At 41.6% G+C, this 19,189-nt stretch overlaps 1 protein-coding gene across 1 annotated transcript in view; it reads right to left on the bottom strand.

Annotated features, from left to right (window-relative positions):
- Positions 1 to 10,431: 10,431 nt before the first annotated feature.
- Positions 10,432 to 19,189, bottom strand: part of REELD1 (reeler domain containing 1) — a 77,614-nt gene continuing 68,856 nt past the window's right edge. The window contains exons 6-7 of the mRNA XM_040331722.1: positions 14,444 to 14,507; positions 10,432 to 11,253 (exon numbers count right to left, since the gene is read on the bottom strand). Of these exons, the coding sequence (XP_040187656.1) occupies positions 10,660 to 11,253; positions 14,444 to 14,507 (658 nt within the window). The 3' untranslated portion in view covers positions 10,432 to 10,659. The remainder of the gene's footprint in view (positions 11,254 to 14,443; positions 14,508 to 19,189) is intronic.

Genomic DNA, 19,189 nt, shown 5'->3' with positions numbered 1-19,189 from the left:
TGTGCGGCGTTTTCTGCCACACTTTTTCCTTCCCACAGACTTCCCACTGAGGTGCCTTGATACAGCACTCTGGGAACAGCCTATTCGTTCAGAAATTTCTTTCTGTGTCTTACCCTCTTGCTTGAGGGTGTCAATGATGGACTTCTGGACAGCAGTCAGGTCGGCAGTCTTACCCATGATTGCGGTTTGGAGTAATGAACCAGGCTGGGAGTTTTTAAAAGCCTCAGGAAGAGTTAATTAGTTGATTCAGATGATTAGGTTAAGAGCTTGTTTAGAGAAACTTTTCATGATATGCTATTTTTTTGAGATAGGAATTTGGGGTTTTCATGAGCTGTATGCCAAAATCATCAATATTAAAACAATAAAAGGCTTGAACTACTTCAGTTGTGTGTAATGAATCTAAACTATATGAAAGTCTAATGTTTATCAGTACATTACAGAAAATAATGAACTTTATCACAATATGCTAATTTTTTTAGAAGGACCTGTATATATTGCTGCGCTGATCCTATAAATTTATGTAAAAATGAATACACCAACAGCTTAAATAAATTTACACAAAATAACCCTTGGATGTATATGAAAATCATGCAAATCAAAATCAATACACCAAAAAAAAATATATAGACTTGTACACCAAGAAACAAGTGCCCAAAATGAAATCAATAAATGAAATATAGACTCAAAATAAGTACAAAAGTCAGTAAGTAAAAATGTAGAAAAGTCCAATGCTCCTCAGGTTATAGTGGACTTTTCCTCTCTTTGCAGCTCTCTCACTGCACTCCTTTTCCCATGGGATGAAATGTTTCTCTTAAAACAGAAGGACTCGATATAGTGTAGTATGCTTAAATGATGTTGCTTTATTAAAAACGTTAAGATACACTCACAGGGCCAGATTCTCAAAAGGCTTACGACGGCGCAACGCCATTTGCACCATCGTAAGTCCTAATCTGGCCCGGCGTATCTATGCGACTGATTCTTAGAATCAGTTACGCATAGATATCCCTTAGATCTGACAGGCGTAAAGCTCTTACGCTGTCAGATCTTAGATGCAATTTTTTTTCCCGCCGCTAGGTGTCGCCGACGTCGTTTTCCCCGTCGTCTATGCAAATTACCTATTTACGCGAGATTCCCGAACGTACGCGCGGTCGACGCAGTGAATTTACGACGTTTCCGTAGCATTTGCAACGCATAAAGTTGCCCCTGCTATATGAGGGGCAACCAATGTTAAGTATGGCCGTCGTTCCCGCATCGAAATTTAAAAATGTACGTCGTTTGCGTAAGTCGTCCGTGAATGGCGCTGGACACCATTTACGTTAACGTCGAAACCAATGACGTCCTTGCGACGTCATTTAGCGCAATGCACGTCGGGAAATTTTAGGGACGGCGCATGCGCAGTACGATCGGCGCGGGAACGCGCCTAATTTAAATGATCCACGCCCCCTACCTGGATCATTTGAATTAGGCGGGCTTGCTCCGGAGAATTTACCGTACGCCGCCGCAACTTTACAGGCAAGTGCTTTGTGAATCAAGCACTTGCCTGTAAAACTTGCGGCCGCGTAACGTAAACAAGATACGTTACGCCGCCGGAGTTTTTCCCCATTCTACAAGAATCTGGCCCACATTGTATTGTGCCTGTCCGACGGGCACCAGTCTTTCCAGCGTTACCGAGCTCCACTAACGTTCTGTGTTATTCGCCAGCGTGCGCTTCACACCTCGGTTCCTAAGCGGTTCAGCGTCAGGAGGTTGCACGTGACGTAGTTCCGCCTAAACAGTTTACCCAGAAGCCTCTATGCGTTTCGCAAGCGTTGTTGCGTCATCAGGAAGCTGTGGGCGCCATGTTTGTTTTGGTACTTATACCCTTAATTTATTTATCCTAACCAATGATGTTGTTACAGTTGCCGGAAGTTCCTATACCGCCATTGTTACTATGGGCTGCCCTTCCCTGTGCTATATGCAATGTGCTCATAGCCTCCTACCATGATCGTTTGTGGGTGGTAATGCTGGAGTGACCTCACAGTATAATAAAATAAATACTGTAACATTTAATACAAATTATCACAACAAGGTATTTCCCCAAAAAAATCATAGATTAATATGCACCTTTATTTTAAAACGTATAAGTGTAATGGCAAATCCACATATACATATAGAATTTAATTTTTAATTTTTTAAGAAAGTGAATTATTGTTTTTTATCCAGGGAAACCTTTACCTGTGCCATCAAGTATTAATCTAATACAAAAATGAAAATGTTAAAAAAATGAAAATGAAAATGAAAATAAAAAAAAATAAAAATAATAAAATATATAATAAAAATAAAATTTAAATTTAAAATAAAAATAAAGAAAAAAATAATAAATTATGGCAAACTCAAATAAGGTTTCCATTACCTCGGTCATTTTCCAAGAAACAATTTATATCCAGTTCTATGTTCATTCCGTTAGGTCTAAGTGTGTCTAATTTTAAAATCCAATAGGTTTCACTCCTTGAAATCTCTCTTTTTAAATTCATATTTCTCCAATTTTGCTCAAGTTTATCAATAGCATAAAATTTTAATTTTGTTGGATCTCTATTATGCATCTGTCTAAGGCCCCGTACACACGACCAAACATGTATGCTGAAACTGGTCCGCGGGCCAGTTTCAGCAGACATGTTCGGTCGTGTGTAGGCGCGAGCGGGCCGAATTCCAGCAAACATTTGCGACGACGCGGACACGCCCCGCGTATTGTTTACGCGCGGACTTCTGTACGATGGTTAGTACAACCATCGTACAGAAGCCCTCTGGCAGGCATGTACGGTGAAAACGGTCCGACGGACCGGTTTCATCGTACATGTTTGCTCGTGTGTACCGGGCCTAAAATGTAGTGAGACGCTGTGGTATTTGAATCCCTTCTTTATATTCCTGATATGTTCCCCCACCCTAACTGAGAGCTTTCTGGTGGTTCTACCCACGTATTGCAGGCTGCAGTCACATTCCAATACATACGTGACGTGCGTACTGCTACACGTAATTAATTTATCTATTTTATGTTCCTCTTTATTTATATTAGATTGAAATTGGGTGACCTTTCTTTGTCCACTCGTAAGGTGAGGTGAAAAATAAAAAGGTAAGAAAATACCAAAGAGATAAAAAGGACTATATAGCAGGGAAGATTTACAACTGGCAGGAGGTAGAGAAAGTGACTAATTCTAATAATACTTCACTAAATGACAAAGCAGAGATGAAAGATGTAAAAGTGGATGGCCCAACGCAGGAGAAACCCTCTGGGGCACCCACTACAAAAAAGAAAGTGTCAGAACCTATACCTGTGGGGGGTTCTCAAACTAAACCAACTCCAGAAAAACCTGACCAGGGGCTAGCACCCCACCCCTACCCCTATAAACCACCAACTGGCCAATTATCCAGACCATGGAGGGAAGGCCCAAGGGGCAGAGGAAGAGGTTATTATGGTCAAAACTATGGACCCCCACAATGGCAGGGGGAGTGGAGGGATTGGAGGGAACCCTTCAGGCCCCCTATGCCGATTTTTCAAACAAGAGGGGGATGGAACCACAACCCCCAAGAAGGAGAGGGTGCAGAGAGGGAAGCAAAAAGAAAAAGGGTGGGTTAGAGGAAGGAATTTTTAATTCAACAAATACTGTTTTTTCTCAGGAAGAATTAACAGTACTAGACAAAGGTATTACATTTTCACCCAAGTCTTTTAATACATTCGAAACTTTTATAGATTTTCAGAAATTTATAAGAAAGTTGAACTTGAAAAAGCACTTTGGAGAGAGGGAAGAGTGCAATTACCTCAGAATATACACATAGTCAACTAAGAAATCATTCCACTTTTAATCCGAAATCCAATTCCCACCATTACATAGAAGTTTTCAAAAAAATTGTGAAGAAGTAATTAAAAACGATACAACCACAGAAGAATAAAAAACATGATAGAGTATTGCAAGGTATAAAACAACTTGAAAAACGAAAAAACATAGTGGTGAGACCAGCGGATAAGGGGGGAGGTTTGGTTATTTTAACCAAAAAAGATTATGCAGAGGAATTAAATAGGTTAGTCGAAGACATTACTACGTACAAACCCCTGAAAAAGAATCCTACGGTAATAAAGAGTTAAAAACGAAATTGAGAGAGTTCCATATAATAAATAAAAGAGAGGGGAGATATCTACTGCCTAAAGCACAGAGGATCTCAGTAATTTACCAAGTCCCAAAAGTGCACAAGAATAAAACAAAACCACCTGGTAGGCCAATCATAAGTGGCATTGATTCTATACATTCCAGGTTGGGGGAGTATTTGGATGTATTCCTCCGACCTTTAGCAGCAAAAGGGAAATCATTTATTAAAGACAGCAAAGATGTCATAAACTCATTATTGCAGATGAAGGTAGATGATTCTACGTTGTTAGTCACCATTGACATGGAATCTCTATATACTAACATAAAGCAACCAGATAAACTTTCAGCAGTGGCATGGGCTTTAAAACACCAAACAGAATTAAGGTTGAAGCAGAGGAGGTTTATCCTGGAAGGCCTAAGAATGGCCATGGGGAATAATTTCTTCTGGCACAACCACAAATACCATAGCCAAACCAAAGGAGTAGGCATGGGCAACAAGTATGCCCCGAGTGTGGCCAACATATTCTTGAACAAATGGGAGATGGAGGAAATCTTCGGAAGATGTAACAGGGAAAAAAACGCATATGTGGAGTCCATGGGCCGCACACCCCGAAAGTGCAAAAACAAAATAGAAAGGTCCCCCGCTGGGGTTTTTAAGCGGCATGATGTACTGAATATAAGAAATTGGTTTAGGAATATTGAAATTCAATCTTTACTTGGTTTATATAATACAGTAAAAATACAACATGGTTGGAGCATTTAAAAAAAATAATAGTAAACATAGTACACTCTGGTTATACATAGTTGAAGAAATAACAGTGGCAAAAAATTAACAACAATACAATGCATGATAAGCCGTAGTTCAATTAACTTTCATATGAGTACCCCAACGCATTTCGACCTATACTGTCACGGTCTTCTTCAGGGGAATTGTACTCTGATGAAATATATTGGAAAAAATATTAAAGTTATATCCCTCTAACCAAAATGTAAACATGCGTTAAAAGGATAGTGTTGGAAATATATTTACCACTCAAAGATTATTGGGATGGTATATGACCAGAGATGGTTGCTAAAAGGTATAGAATGATCCAGAGACCCTCACAGACAGACCCCCCGTTCCTCCGGGCGGGAGCCAGACAGAAAATGCTTACAAGGAGTCACAAATGTGGACCTTTGGGGGTAGAGAAGACCGGATGACACCTGGAAAAAACTAGAGACTATTAGCTAGATTCAGAGACAGTTACGCCGGCGTATCAGTAGATACACCGTCGTAACTCTGAATCTATGCCGTCGTAAATTTAAGCGTATTCTGGAAACCAGATACGCTTAAATTAGGCTAAGATACGAGCGGCGTAAGTCTCCTACGCTGTCGTATCTTAGGGTGCATATTTACGCTGGCCACTAGGTGGCGCTTCCGTTGATTTTGGCGTAGAATATGCAAATTAGCTAGATACGCCGATTCAGAAACGTACGTGCGCCCGGCGCATTTTTTTACGTCGTTTACATAAGGCTTTTTCCGGCGTAAAGTTAGTCGAACAAATAGCTGGCCTAGCCAATGTTAAGTATGGATGTCGTTCCTGCGTTGAATTTTGAAATTTTTACGTCGTTTGCGTAAGTCGTCCGTGAATGGGGCTGGACGTAATTTACGTTCACGTCGAAACCAATACGTCCTTGCAGTGTACTTTGGAGCAATGTACATTGGGATATGTCCACGAACGGCGCATGCACCGTTCGTTAAAAACGTCAATCGTGTCGGGTCACTAGTCATTAACATAAAACACGCCCCCCTGTTCATCATTTGAATTAGGCGCGCTTACACCGGCCCATTTACTCTACGCCGCCGTAACTTAGGAGGCAAGTGCTTTGTGAATACAGCACTTGCCTCTCTGACTTACGGCGGGGTAGCGTATATGCGATACGCTACGCCGCCTCAAAATTAAGCCAGTCTATCTGAATCTGGCTATTAGTTGGAATGATGAATCGTGACCGCATACTAAAAGAAAAAGTAGGCAACAAGGCCAAAAGTAATGGTTTAACCTTTGTAACGGGATTCAATACGGAATATAAAATGTTTGAGGGCATCATAAAGAAGTATTGGCCCATTATTCTTGAAGATCCCCAATTAAATACAATTTTGCCTCCCAAACCTACATTTTTATATAGGAGAGCAAGGAGAATCCGAGATAGTATTGTTAAAAATGTCCCCGATCCCCCCAAAAGAATGGTTTCCTTTCTAGACCAAAAAGTTTTTGTTCAGGTGCGGAAGGTGTAAACCCTTGTCACACAATGAGTGGACAAAGAAAGGTCACCCAATTTCAATCTAATATAAATAAAGAGGAACATAAAATAGATAAAGTGCGGTCTGCAATACGTGGGTAGAACCACCAGAAAGCTCTCGGTTAGGGTGGGGGAACATATCAGGAATATAAAGAAGGGATTCAAATACCACAGTGTCTCACTACATTTTAGACAGATGCATAATAGAGATCCAACAAAATTTAAATTTTATGCTATCGATAAAGTTGAGCAAAATTGGAGAAATATGAATTTAAAAAGAGAGATTTCAAGGAAAGAAACCTATTGGATTTTTAAATTAGACACACTTAGACACACTTAACGGAATGAACATAGAACTGGATATAAATTGTTTTTTGGAAAACTACTGAGGTAATGGAAACCTTATTTGAGTTTGCCAAAATGTATTATTATTTTTTCTTTATTTTTATTTTTAATTTAAATTTTATTTTTATTTTTATTATATATATATATTTTTTTTTTTTCATTTTCATTTATTATTTTTTTTCAACATTTTCCTTTTTTGTATTTGGTTAATACTTGATGGCACAGGTAAAGGTTTCCCTGGATAAAAAACAATAATTCACTTTCTTAAAAAACTAAATAATTACAAATGTAATTCTATATGTGTAGGTGCATATTGATCTATAAATTTTTTGGGGAATTACCTTGTTGTAATAATTTTTATTAAATTTTATTTATTTTATTATACTGTGAGGTCACTCCAGCGTTACCACCCACAAACGATCATGGTAGGAGGCTATGAGCACATTGCATATAGCACAGGGAAGAGCGGCCCATAGTAAAAATTGCGGTATAGGAACTTCCAGCAACTGTAACAACATCATTGGTTAGGATAAGTGAAGTAAGGGTATAAGTACCAAAACAAACATGGCACCCACAGATTCCTGATGACACAACAACGCTTGCGAAAAGCGTAGAGGCTTCTGGGTAAACTGTTTAGGCGGAACTACGTCACGTGCAACCTCCTGACGCTGAACCGCTTAGGAACCGAGGCGTGGAGCGCACGCTGGCGAATAACACAGAACGTTAGTGGAGTTTGGTAATGCTGGAAAGACTGGTGCCGGTCGGACAGGCACAATACAATGTGAGTGTATCTTAACGTTTTTAATAAAGCAACATCATTTAAGCATACTACACTATATCGTGTCCTTCTGTTTTAAGAGAAACATTTCATCCCATGGGAAAAGGAGTGCAGTGAGAGAGCTGCAAAGAGAGGAAAAGTCCACTATAACCTGGAAACAGCGTGCTGGTTGTCCCTATAGGCGATTACTATAGTTTGGTCTGGTGAGTGTGCATTTTGGAAATAGGTGGCGGTGGCACAACGGGGGGAAGATTCACTCGTTTCTCGTTTACTAGTAGACCTGGCTTTTGGAATATCGTTAGATCACACCTCCCAGGCCTCCTATCGGGGGTAAGTCAACAGGCTTCAGAAGAACCTAAAGATGGCATATGAGAAAGCCAAGGAAGCCTCCACCAGCAGAGAAAAGAGGAACAAGAAAAACTTTGATCTCAGAGTAAAGGTTTAGGACTTACAACCAGGAGATCGAGTATTGCTACGCAATCTAGGAGTGGCTCCCTGTGTACAAAATTCAGCCTGAGGGTAAGACTGGTCCCCTGAAGACCTGGCACCGAAATTATCTGTTACCTATATCCAAGGCTGCTCGAGTACCTCCATCTCCTTGTCTAGAGACTTACCAGACCCCTATACTGAGACCTAGGGCTGGAAAAGCCTGCCAACCCTGAAGAAGAGAGTGATGAGGGGGAACTAGCTCTTGATTGGTTATAGATTTTCCCTCTTGAAGACAATCCTGACACTCAGGGGACACGTCCTCTACCACCAGAGGTTGAATTGTTGGATTTCCACCCGATGAGAGGAAACGAGAACGTCAAGATGGAACCTATTGAAGTAATTGATATGCCAGAGGCCTCCAGTCCCCTCATCAACGAAACAGAGAGAGAAAATGTTCTTGAGCCAGAACTTGAACTGGGACATGAACCAGAGCTGGAATCAGAACATGCAACAGAGCTTGAAACGGAACATGAACTAGTGTTTGAACCAGACCGTGAATCAGAACCTGACTCAGAACCGCTGGAAAATATCTACTACAAATTGAGACAGAGAATATGCCCCCTGAAAAGACTGATCTATGATACCCGTGGGGAAAATTCTGATGAACCTATTTCTACCGCTGAGTGCCCCCATGTCAAGCACTTGCCTCCTTTATTAAACCTTTAGTAAAAGAAGGCATTAACGGGCCCCTGACACTACTGGGTAGGCCACTAACTTGCTACTGGCCTGTCATAAACTTGATATGTATCTGCCAGATTATGTACATAAGATTTTGTTAAAAGATCCCTCTTTGGATCAGCTATTGGCTGTTGCAACTTCTAGTTTGTCATATGATTAACCATACGTTTCTTATATAAAGTGAGTGGATCCTACAGGTTATGTTCTGTCTTTGAGGACCAAGGACTTTCAAGTGGGGGAGGATGTAGCAAAATAAACCATAGTTGCAACGAACAGCTATCCCCTGCCCTATTTTTATACCATGTTGTCCCTCTAGTGCAGGGGTGTCAAACTCATTTTAATTTTGGGCCGCATCAGCATTGTGATTGCCCTCAAAAGGGCCGGTTTTATCTGTAAGATTAGATGTCCAGCACTTCCACTCTCCTTACATTAGATGTCAAGAGCCACCCCACTGTTATAAGTTGAGTTCCCCACCCTCCCTTACATCACAGTGCACCCCCCTTATCTTTTGCTGCTGCTGGGATGAAGATGGATGCATTGCTTGAAAGCAGAAAGTACAGGGTCTAGAGGAGGACCAGAGGAGAGCTGGAGCTCTCCTGCAGGAGAGGTGCAAGGGCTACATGAAATGGCTTGGAGGGCCAGATTCGGCCCATGGGCCTTGTGTTTGACACCTGTGCTCTAGTGTATCAAACTGACATCATATTTGTGAGCCAATCTAAAGGGATTGTGGGATTGGTAGTTTCAACAGATGGCTGTTCCCCTGCAGGACTATGCATTCGGACTACATATCCCAGGGATCTTTGCTACCACCAGGGAGATTGCTCGGAAAAACTATAAAAGAAACCAGAGACCTGCCTTGCGCTCTCTTCCTCCATTGCCTCATGTGTGAAGGACCTCTCCACGTGGGGAGAGTGAGATCACGGCCTACCACATGGTCCACAGCATTCCTACAAGACCAAGAAGGGATCCAGCACTACATGCTGTTTATCGGACATCTGATCAGCACCATCTCGACAGTGCAGCTACCCTTGTTTCATGCTCCATAATGGGGAATCAATGTATTCCTCCGTGTATCCCGCCGTGTTTCTCTCTCCTTCCGTGCTCCTCCTCCACCCCCTGGAACTGTCAGGATGGAGAGCGGAGGTAGGAGCCGGTAAATCAGGCTTTTTACTGTTTCGAATGGACAGAGTCAGTGATCACTGACTCTGTCTATTCACGTAACTGAAACATTGTAAACTGTGATTCAGTTTATGAATGAGGAGAAGACGCTGTCTTCACTCCTTTCATTTTCAGCGCAGCTGAGGCTGCTGAGAAAGAGACTGGGGAATCTGTGTCCCTAGTCCCTTTCTCTGTCTCAAAGGGGAGATGTCAGGTCTGTTAAGACCCCTGATATCTCACCAAAGCCCCCAACAGGGCTGAAAAAAAAATATTGTAGAAAATAATAAAAAAATAAAAGAAAAAACACACTGACACGGTCCACCCCCCCCCCCCCCTTAAAAAAAAGAAAGCATTATAAATATATATTTTTTTTAAAAACTAAAAAAAAAATTGTTAAAGATAAATGTGCCGCTGTCACATGAGATTAAAAAAAAAGTATCGGTATTCGGTATCGGCGAGTACTTGAAAAAAAGTATCAGTACTTGTAGTTGTCACCTAGGCTGAACTTCAAATATATTCTCTTCTCTTCATTTCCATGACTATGTAGCCCCTTTCCACCAAATACAAAAGAAAACTATGTAGCACAAGGAATCACTTCATTTTACTTGTTCAGACAAACACATCACAACTGAGAACTGCCAACTCCGTTATCTCCATAGATAAAACACTAAGAGGAGTACACATATTGTACTCTAATAAAATAACTGAAGTGGCATGGCATAAAGTAGACATAAAACCACAGTTTAGTCTTCTAAAACACAATAGAAACCTAAAATATCTATTTATCAATTACTCATTTAGAATAGAGGACTACTGTGTTTTTGCACTTAGTGCCGGAGTAATCCAGTTGTACTCTGCTTGAACCAGCACAAAGCTGTTTTCTCTGATCTTTTTGAAATGCATCATTTCTCCACTTTCCCTCAATGTAATGACATTGTCATCTGGTTCGCTGAAGGACACTTCCGTCCGTTTATGGCAGTATTGGGCATGGATGCAGCGCAGGCCAGCAGCTAAGGACATCCCAAGTACTACAGAGCAACCCAGAAGGATGCCCAGCTGTGTCATGGCAAGATGCATCCCTCTGCCCTTTTCTCCCCCTTTGCCAGTTTCATGAACAGTCTTTGTCACCAGTGGAGATGTACTTTCCTCAACCTCAATATTTTTGCCAGATGATGCAGATTCTGGTTGCTGCAAAAAATTTGCTGCCACCTCATTGGTGGGTTTGTGTCTTTCCTCTCCTGTTGTTAATGGAGGCAAAAACTGGCTTTGTGACTCTTGTAAAGTGAACTCAGTGGGATTCACCTGTATATCTTGGGTTGGTGAAGGTGATATTGGGAACACAGAAAGTAAATCAGGAGGCAAAGATGATGTTGGTGAAGACAGTCTAATATAAGAAGACACCATCTGAAAAATAATTTAAACAAATTAGTTTTAGACATTTTCTGCACAGTACATTTTTTGCTTTTTCTGTTTTTGGACATGGATACATTTTGGGAGGGAATAAACATTCATACATGCACCCGAATTTATGTGCAGAAACTAGGATGGAATGGTGTACACCAAATTAATAAACCAATCATATCTGAGCGAATGGGTGCACCTAGTGTGCCAAATTAAGTAGTTTGAATAGTGTGCCAATTTCTAATAGCGTTGCATCTTTTGCTCCAAATTAACAAAAGTCATGTCAGTCTTTTTTGTAGTAGAAAAAAACTCCTAAAAAGTACACCAGATGGAAATTGATGTATGAAAATGAGAAGTTAGGAGTTTAATTTCATAATGCACATGCAATGTTTGTAAAGGTGTACAGTTTTTTTCTAATTACTGAACAGTAATTGTACATTGCGGGACCAGTCTGCAATTGCGAGCCAAGTGCTTGGCTCATGGTTGCGGTACGGCCCGGTTGATCTAAGTGGGCTCAAGTTTGCCAGGCAATGCCTCTTGTCAAACTCTGAAGCCCAGGTTAAAAATGCCATGACCTCAATGCAGAGCATTACAGCCTCAGCATGTTTAAAGTCCTGTCAGGCTGTAATGTTATAATAGTGGGTAGCCCCAAGGAGTGACTGTGGACAAGGAGCCGGTGTTATAGGCCGCTTTGGCAGCTGCGTTGGAAGGCAAACTACTCTGAGTCTGGGTAACGGAGGATAAGGAACGGCTTTGTTATCCACTCCACCAACTCTTCTGCATGTTGTGGCTCATTAACATGGACAGCATCAGAAAAAAAAGGAGAAGCGTGCCCCACGGCCACCTGCAGAGTATTCACCATGTCCACGACTACCACTGTTGACTGTAGACACAGTGACTGCTTGCCCTCTTTTAGTGGCCTGTGAGCATCTGCCTCTCCTTGGTGGCCTTCCGGACATGATGTATTTTTTTTTTGCAACACCACACCACACTGTATTATATACTGTGTACACCGCCCGAAGTGTATTAGAAGCTATACACCACCGAATGCACTGTATTCAGAATATATATATATATAAATACACTGCCTGCACTAAATATAGAGTAAACACTGAATATAACGTCTATGCTAAATGCAGAGTCTATATATACAGGTATATATATATATATATATATATATATATATATATATATATATATATATATATATATATATATTCAATTAGTGGCAGTGTATTTGATATATATATATATATATATATATATATATATATATATATATATATATATATAGTCAGTCTAGTGTGTGTGTGTATATATATATATATATATATATATATATATATAAACACACACACACAGTAAAACCTTGGGGCCAGATTCACAGAAAAAGTATGCCGGAGTATCTGCTGATACTTCGGCGTACTTTCAAATTTGCCACGTCGTATCTTTATTTGGAATTCTCAAACAAAGATACAACGGCATTTGGCTAAGATCCGACAGGCGTACGGCTTCGTACGCCTTCGGATCTTAGGATGCAATACTTCGGCGCCCGCTGGGTGGAGTTTGCGTCGTTTTCCGCGTCGGGTATGCTAATTAGCTGTTTACGGCGATCCACGAAGGTACGCGCATTTGTCGCATTCTCTTACGTCGTCGCTAGTCGGCTTTTCCCGTCGTAAAGTTGCGATTGCTATTTAGGTGGTGTAAAATTAGACAGCCCATGTTAAAGTATGGCCATCGTTCCCGCGTCGAATTTCAAATTTTTTTTTTTTGCGTAAGTCGTCCGGGAATACGAAAGTACGTAACGCACGTCGCCGTTCAAAACATTACATCGGGGCGACGTCATTTCGCGCAAAGCACGGTGGGAAATTTCAAAACGGAGCATGCGCAGTACGTTCGGTGCGGGAACGCGCCTAATTTAAATGATACACGCCCCATTTGAATTAGGCGGGCTTGCGCCGGACGGCTTTACGCTACGCCGCCGCAAGTTTACAGGCAAGTGCTTTGTGAATCAAGCACTTATGCTGAAAACTTGCGGCGGTGTAACGTAAATGGGGTACGTTGCGCCGCCGGATTTCTACATGAATCTGGCCCTTGGTTTGCAAGCATAATTCGTTCCAGAAACATGCTTGTAATGCAAAGCACTTGTATATCAAAGCATTTTTTTTACAGGGTATAAAAGAGAAGAAGCACCTCTAAGTGTAGCAATAAGTTGCTAAATGTTGTACCTTCATTAAATGTAACCATATTGCTACACTTAGAGGCTCCTCTCTTCTTTTTTATACTCAGTTGTGACAAGACGCTACTCTTATATCAAGACATTGCTTGTATATCAAGGCAAAATGTATTAAAACACGTTGCTTGTCTTGCAAAACGCTCTCAAACCAGGGTTTTACTGTGTGTGTAAATATATATATATATATATATATATATATATATATATATATCAAATACACTGCCACTAACTGAATAACCTGCCTGCTTAATCTAACTCACGCTATCTCTCTGTCCACGCCAACAACACTACACACGGTCGCAATGTAAGCAGCCTTATATAATGTGGACTTAGTCCCCCTGAGCTATGATTGGCCAACGAACGCCCCATGTGTTCGGTTCATTTTAGAACAAACGAACACCCGATGTTCGAGTTGAACTTACATTTGACTCAAACCACTGACTCATCCCTAATTCCTATAAAATATTGGGTACATTTATAAGTCCAACGTTTACGTGATCAATAGTGTAAACTTGTGACACATATGACAAATGCATGCAACATTTAGTCGTTTCTTTATATTTTTTTCCAGAAATAACATGGATTTTGAAATCATCTTATGAAAAAATAAATGCTATTCTCATGTCAATTCCTGTTTGACAAAAACACAGTTGGTTGCATGATAGTAATTTATTTATTATTACTACTTTGTGCACCAAAACATTTCTTCTAAATCTTTATTCTGCATGTATATACAGTAGTTCTGCATGTGCAAAATTAACAATCTACTTGCATTTGATTTATTCATTTGGCAACCTTTCTAGAGGATTCATTTTAGAAACTGAAGCACTTTCCATGTTGGACAGTCCTTGCTAATTCCCCCATGATGTATAAAATAGCAAATATCAGTCCAAATAGCTTTGTCTGGTTTTGTCACATACAAGAGATGTATGGTTTTGCTAGTTGCTGTGATCTTACCTCACTTTTATGTTGACAAGAAGAACACAAGGTTGGTGAAGGTCCTTGAAGATCATACTGGTTCCTAAGGCAACAATCACAAAACTGTAACATGACTCTGAAGCAACCAAAGAGAAGTTTTCTATATACAAACAATATTACAAAGGTAATTATGTCATACTGAAGACTGCAAATGGCTAAGGTCCTTTATAAATCACAAAATATTCAGTTATTTTACTCAGGTATGCTCAGATAGTAGCCCAGTTGCCACATGCAAATGCAAAGATAACATTTTATAATTTTCCTCGTACGGTATGTTTCTCTGAGGCTGGTAATATAAATTAAGGTGTATACTGAGATGTGCTGAATAGTTTCAAGTAATTACAAGTATTCCAAGAAGGCCTTTCATGATACAAATTACATTTTACTTAAAGCAGGGGTGTCCAAACTTTTTTCAAAGAGGGCCAGATTTGATGAAGGGAACATGTGCAAGGGCCGAACATTTTGCCTGACATTCTTTAAACCATTAAAATTAATTGTGTGTTCATCCAAGCTACTAATACACTGCCCAACAAGAATTCTCTTGCCTTTGTGGCTGTGTGTGGTGAAGAGATGAGCTCAGGCATGTTATTTGGATATATATATATATATATATCTTTTGTGGCCCCAACGAATCCCCAAGCACCGCTCAGGCTTAAGAATGAGCTTGGGCGTGTTATTTGGATATACCGTATTTAACGTCGTATAATACGCATAGGCGTATAACACGCACCTTCACTTTAAGAGGGAAGCTTCAGGAAAAAAATAACATTTTAAATAAAGAACTGTGAAGCAAAATAAGGGCCAGTGCCCATCAATGCAACCTAATCAGTGCCCATCTGCAGCCTCACTATTGCCATGAATGCTGCCTTACCATGCGCTCGTCCGGCCCCCTCCCTGTCCCCTCCACCCTGGGGGCCACAAAATATATATATATCCAAATCACCAGGGGGGCTGTATTAAACTGGAATGCGGGCGGCAATTGGCCCGCGGGTTGGACTTTGGACATGCCTGACTTAAAGGATAAGGAAACTTCCAACGTTTCCTTACTTTCTTGTCCCCACCTTTCTGAGGTAATGTAGCCCACCTTCCCCACTAAACCTCTTGCCAAGATCTTGGCAGTAAGACCTGCCACAATGTTTACATATTTCCTGCTAGCTTCATTGTCCACAAGTTTGCAGTAGAACCCCATACAATTTTATGGGGCAAGCGTCATACTGTAGTTACAGAGTTAGGCAGATTGAAGAAATACACAAGTCTATCTGGTTTAACCGATTGAAAAAACAAAACAACTATGAAACAGAAACCTTCCATGAACAGAACCTTATACCCCAGGGCTCAAGTCCTGCGGGAACGGAGTTCCTGCACTTTTTTTACAGCAGGAACTCAGTTCACTTTGCAGGACTAGAGCAGCCGAGCCGCCCGAGCCAATCCTTCACCAAGCGGCGATGCCCAGCTCGAGTCACTGTCAGGGGCAGGCAAACCTTAGTAATCCTTTATGTTACTGGCCGCTTCCTGTATATGGATTCATCGGGTAGTGTGCGGGTATTCCGTCACTTCCTCGATGCCGCAATGTCTCCTGGGAGCTTTTGTCATTGTTCCCAGGAGACATTACGGAGGTCTGCAGCGAGTTATCGTGGGATTTAGAATGAACTTGCTTAGAACTTGATTTAGAAAGAACGGGCAGTAACATAAAGGATTTCTAAGGTACAGTGGATCGGGAAAAAATAGGTTTAGTAATTATGCATATGAGCGTATCATTTATTTTTTTTTTGGTGGGGGAGTGGATCTTGGGTGGGAGTTCCCACACTTTTTTCCCCAAGACTTGACCCCTGTTATACCCACAGTCCCTATACCCACAAAGTGAAACTCAGGCCCCGTACACACGAGAGGATCCATCCGCTGGAAATGATCCGCGGACCGGCTCCAGCGGATAGATCCCCTGGTGTGTACAATCCAGCGGATCTGTTTCCGCGGATTTTTATCCCCTGGGATGGATTTCAAGCGGATGAAAATTTTAAGACATGCTTTCAAATCTATCCGCTTGAATCCATCCCAACGGATTGATCCGCTGGTCTGTACAGACTCACCGGATCAATCCGTCCGAATGAATCCCCTGCATGCGTCTTAATGATTCGACGCATGCGTGGAATTCCTTATATGACAGCGTCGCGCACGTCGCCGCGTCATCATCGCGGCGATGGCGCGACACGTCATCGCGATGGGATTTCGGTGCGGATTTCGATCCGATGGTGAGTACACTCCATCGGATCAAAATCCTCGCAAATCCTCGAGAGGATTTATCCGCGGAAACGGTCCGGTGGACCGTATCCGCGGATAAATCCTCTCGTGTGTACGGGGCCTCACAGTGATTCCACTAGGTAAAATATACATGGCAAAGGTTTTAGCAATGCTATATCCTGGCCTAAGCCAACAAGGCCCAGGCCTAGGGCAGCACTTTGCAGGGGGGCAGCACTGACAGTGTCCCCACTGGCTTGAGCTACACTGTTAGGCAAATTAGTTTAGCGCCCCCATAAATCAACCACACTGCTTCCAGTATGTGGGCAGTTGGCATTCTGCAACTGTGGGGTCGGGGTGTGCGTCGCTTCTAAATTTTTACCATCCCTGTCCCATTGCAGAGATTTCCCTTCACTTCCTGTCCCATAGCCAAACAGGAAGTGAGAGGAAATATATGCAAATTAAGGGAATCCATTGCCCCCCCCCCACTCCATCAGAACTAGTGTCCCAACTAGAAAATTTCAGGGTGGGTCTTAAACCGCAAGGGGTGTGGCCTTGACAGGAAGGGGTGGGTCATATTTAAATTAGGGGGTCACGAGTTTAGTCAGGCCTAGGGCAGCACAAAACCTAAATACACCCCTGGGTTTTAGTCAACTTGGTCTCTTGTCAACTTCTGCTCTGGAGATAACGGCATAAAGCAATCTAATGACCCTGCAAAAATCTTTAAAAATTTGTAACCAGCAGACAGTCTTGTCTTTGCTATGGCCAAATAATATATTACAATTTCAAAATGAGCACCCAAAGCATCCCTTTAGATGTGCAAGTATCTTCCAAAAAATGGAAACCCGAGTATAGTAAACCAAATTCCTCTGATATTTTTTGGAAAATGCTACCTGTAATTTACCTCAAGTTATGTGCAGACTCATCTTTATTAGATGTTGTCATATTTATACTGTATATTATATACATACTGTATATAATCAGATGCAAATGCTCCAGCCATTCTGCACTCCTGCTCAAATTCCAGATCTTGCAGGGTACAAAAGAAAGTTGGTAGGATAATCACATGACAGGCAGATACAGTCATGTATTTTTTTTTGATCCTGCCCATGTAATGTGCATGTGCATGTTGATTGCCAGAGACTGTCTGAGCCTGATAAATTATATATATATATATATATATATATATATATATATATATATATATATATACACACCAGTGGCGGCCCGTCCATAGAGGGCGCCCGGGCGCCGCCCCCCTCCCCCAATCAGTAAAAAAAAAAAAAAAATCTAAAAAAAAAAAAAAAAAAAAAAAAAAATGTTTATTTAAACATGTCCCTTTAAGGAAATTTTTTTTCCATCATGCCCATTTAGAGTCCTTCATAACTAACAGTGTAATTTTTTAGTTTGTTTGCGCCAATCTGTTAGCCTGCGCTATATACCATGATTTGTGATGCTGGGGCTATATACTCTGTGCTGTGATGCTGAGCTGTATACTCCTGACACTATGAGTGGAAGCAAGTGGAATACAGGGGACGGAGTGGGTGTATTCTATAGGGGGTGTGGCTTATGAAAAAAATGCCTTTGTGGCGTTCTCCATCGCGCCACTTGCTTCAGGCGCGATGGACTGTCTTTCTATGGCTTGGGTGCACACTTTCTGTGTGCACCCGCACGTCTCTGTGCTAGTCCCGACGTCTCAGGAAGAACCGGAAGTGACGTCGGGACTCAGGAGCTGAGTGCGCCTCGAAGCTATCTGCCAGCATGCCTGCAGTAACAGGTATGAACCCCCTCCCTGCCTAATTAAAGTGTGTTTGATGTATGCAAGAGCCAGCAAACGGACCCCTTCCCGCACCCGACCTATAAAAAAAAAAAAACTTTGGGCAAAAATACCGACCGTATCGGCCGACCAACCCCCCCCCCCCCCCCCCCCCCCCCCCCCCCGCTTATTCAGATGATTCAGATGTTTTTTTGTCAATAGGTGGAAAGAGCAGCATTAACGGCACCACCCAAACCAGGCTTGTTAAAAAAAAAAAAGTATTTAACATTGTTTTTATTTAATTTAACTGGTGGAAATAGCAGCTGTGACGGCACCCAACCCCCCCCCCCTCCCCCCCCCACTTATTCATTTTTTTATTTGGACCCCATCCAATCCCCCGGCTTGTTAAAAAAAAAAGTATTTAACATTGTTTTTTTTTATTTAATTGGTGGAAATAGCCAAACCATCCCCCCCCCCCCGCTTATTCATTCATTTCTTTTTGGACCTTATCCAATCCCCCCTCCCCTCCGGGCTTGTTAAAATGTTATTTTTTTTATTTATTTAATTGGTGGAAATAGCGGCAGGAAGGGAACCCATACTCCCCCCCCCCCCCCCGCGTATTCAATTGGTTTTTATATTTAATTGGTGGAAATAGCGACTTGGGACTGGAAAGTTGCAGGATAAGTTGGACCTGATCAGAACCGTTCATATCTGTGCAACTTCAAGTCACAGCG

The sequence above is a fragment of the Rana temporaria genome, chromosome 1 (assembly GCF_905171775.1).
Source record: "Rana temporaria chromosome 1, aRanTem1.1, whole genome shotgun sequence".
In the NCBI taxonomy this organism is placed as follows: Eukaryota; Metazoa; Chordata; class Amphibia; order Anura; family Ranidae; genus Rana; species Rana temporaria.
This window is presented reverse-complemented; position numbering and strand designations above follow the sequence as displayed.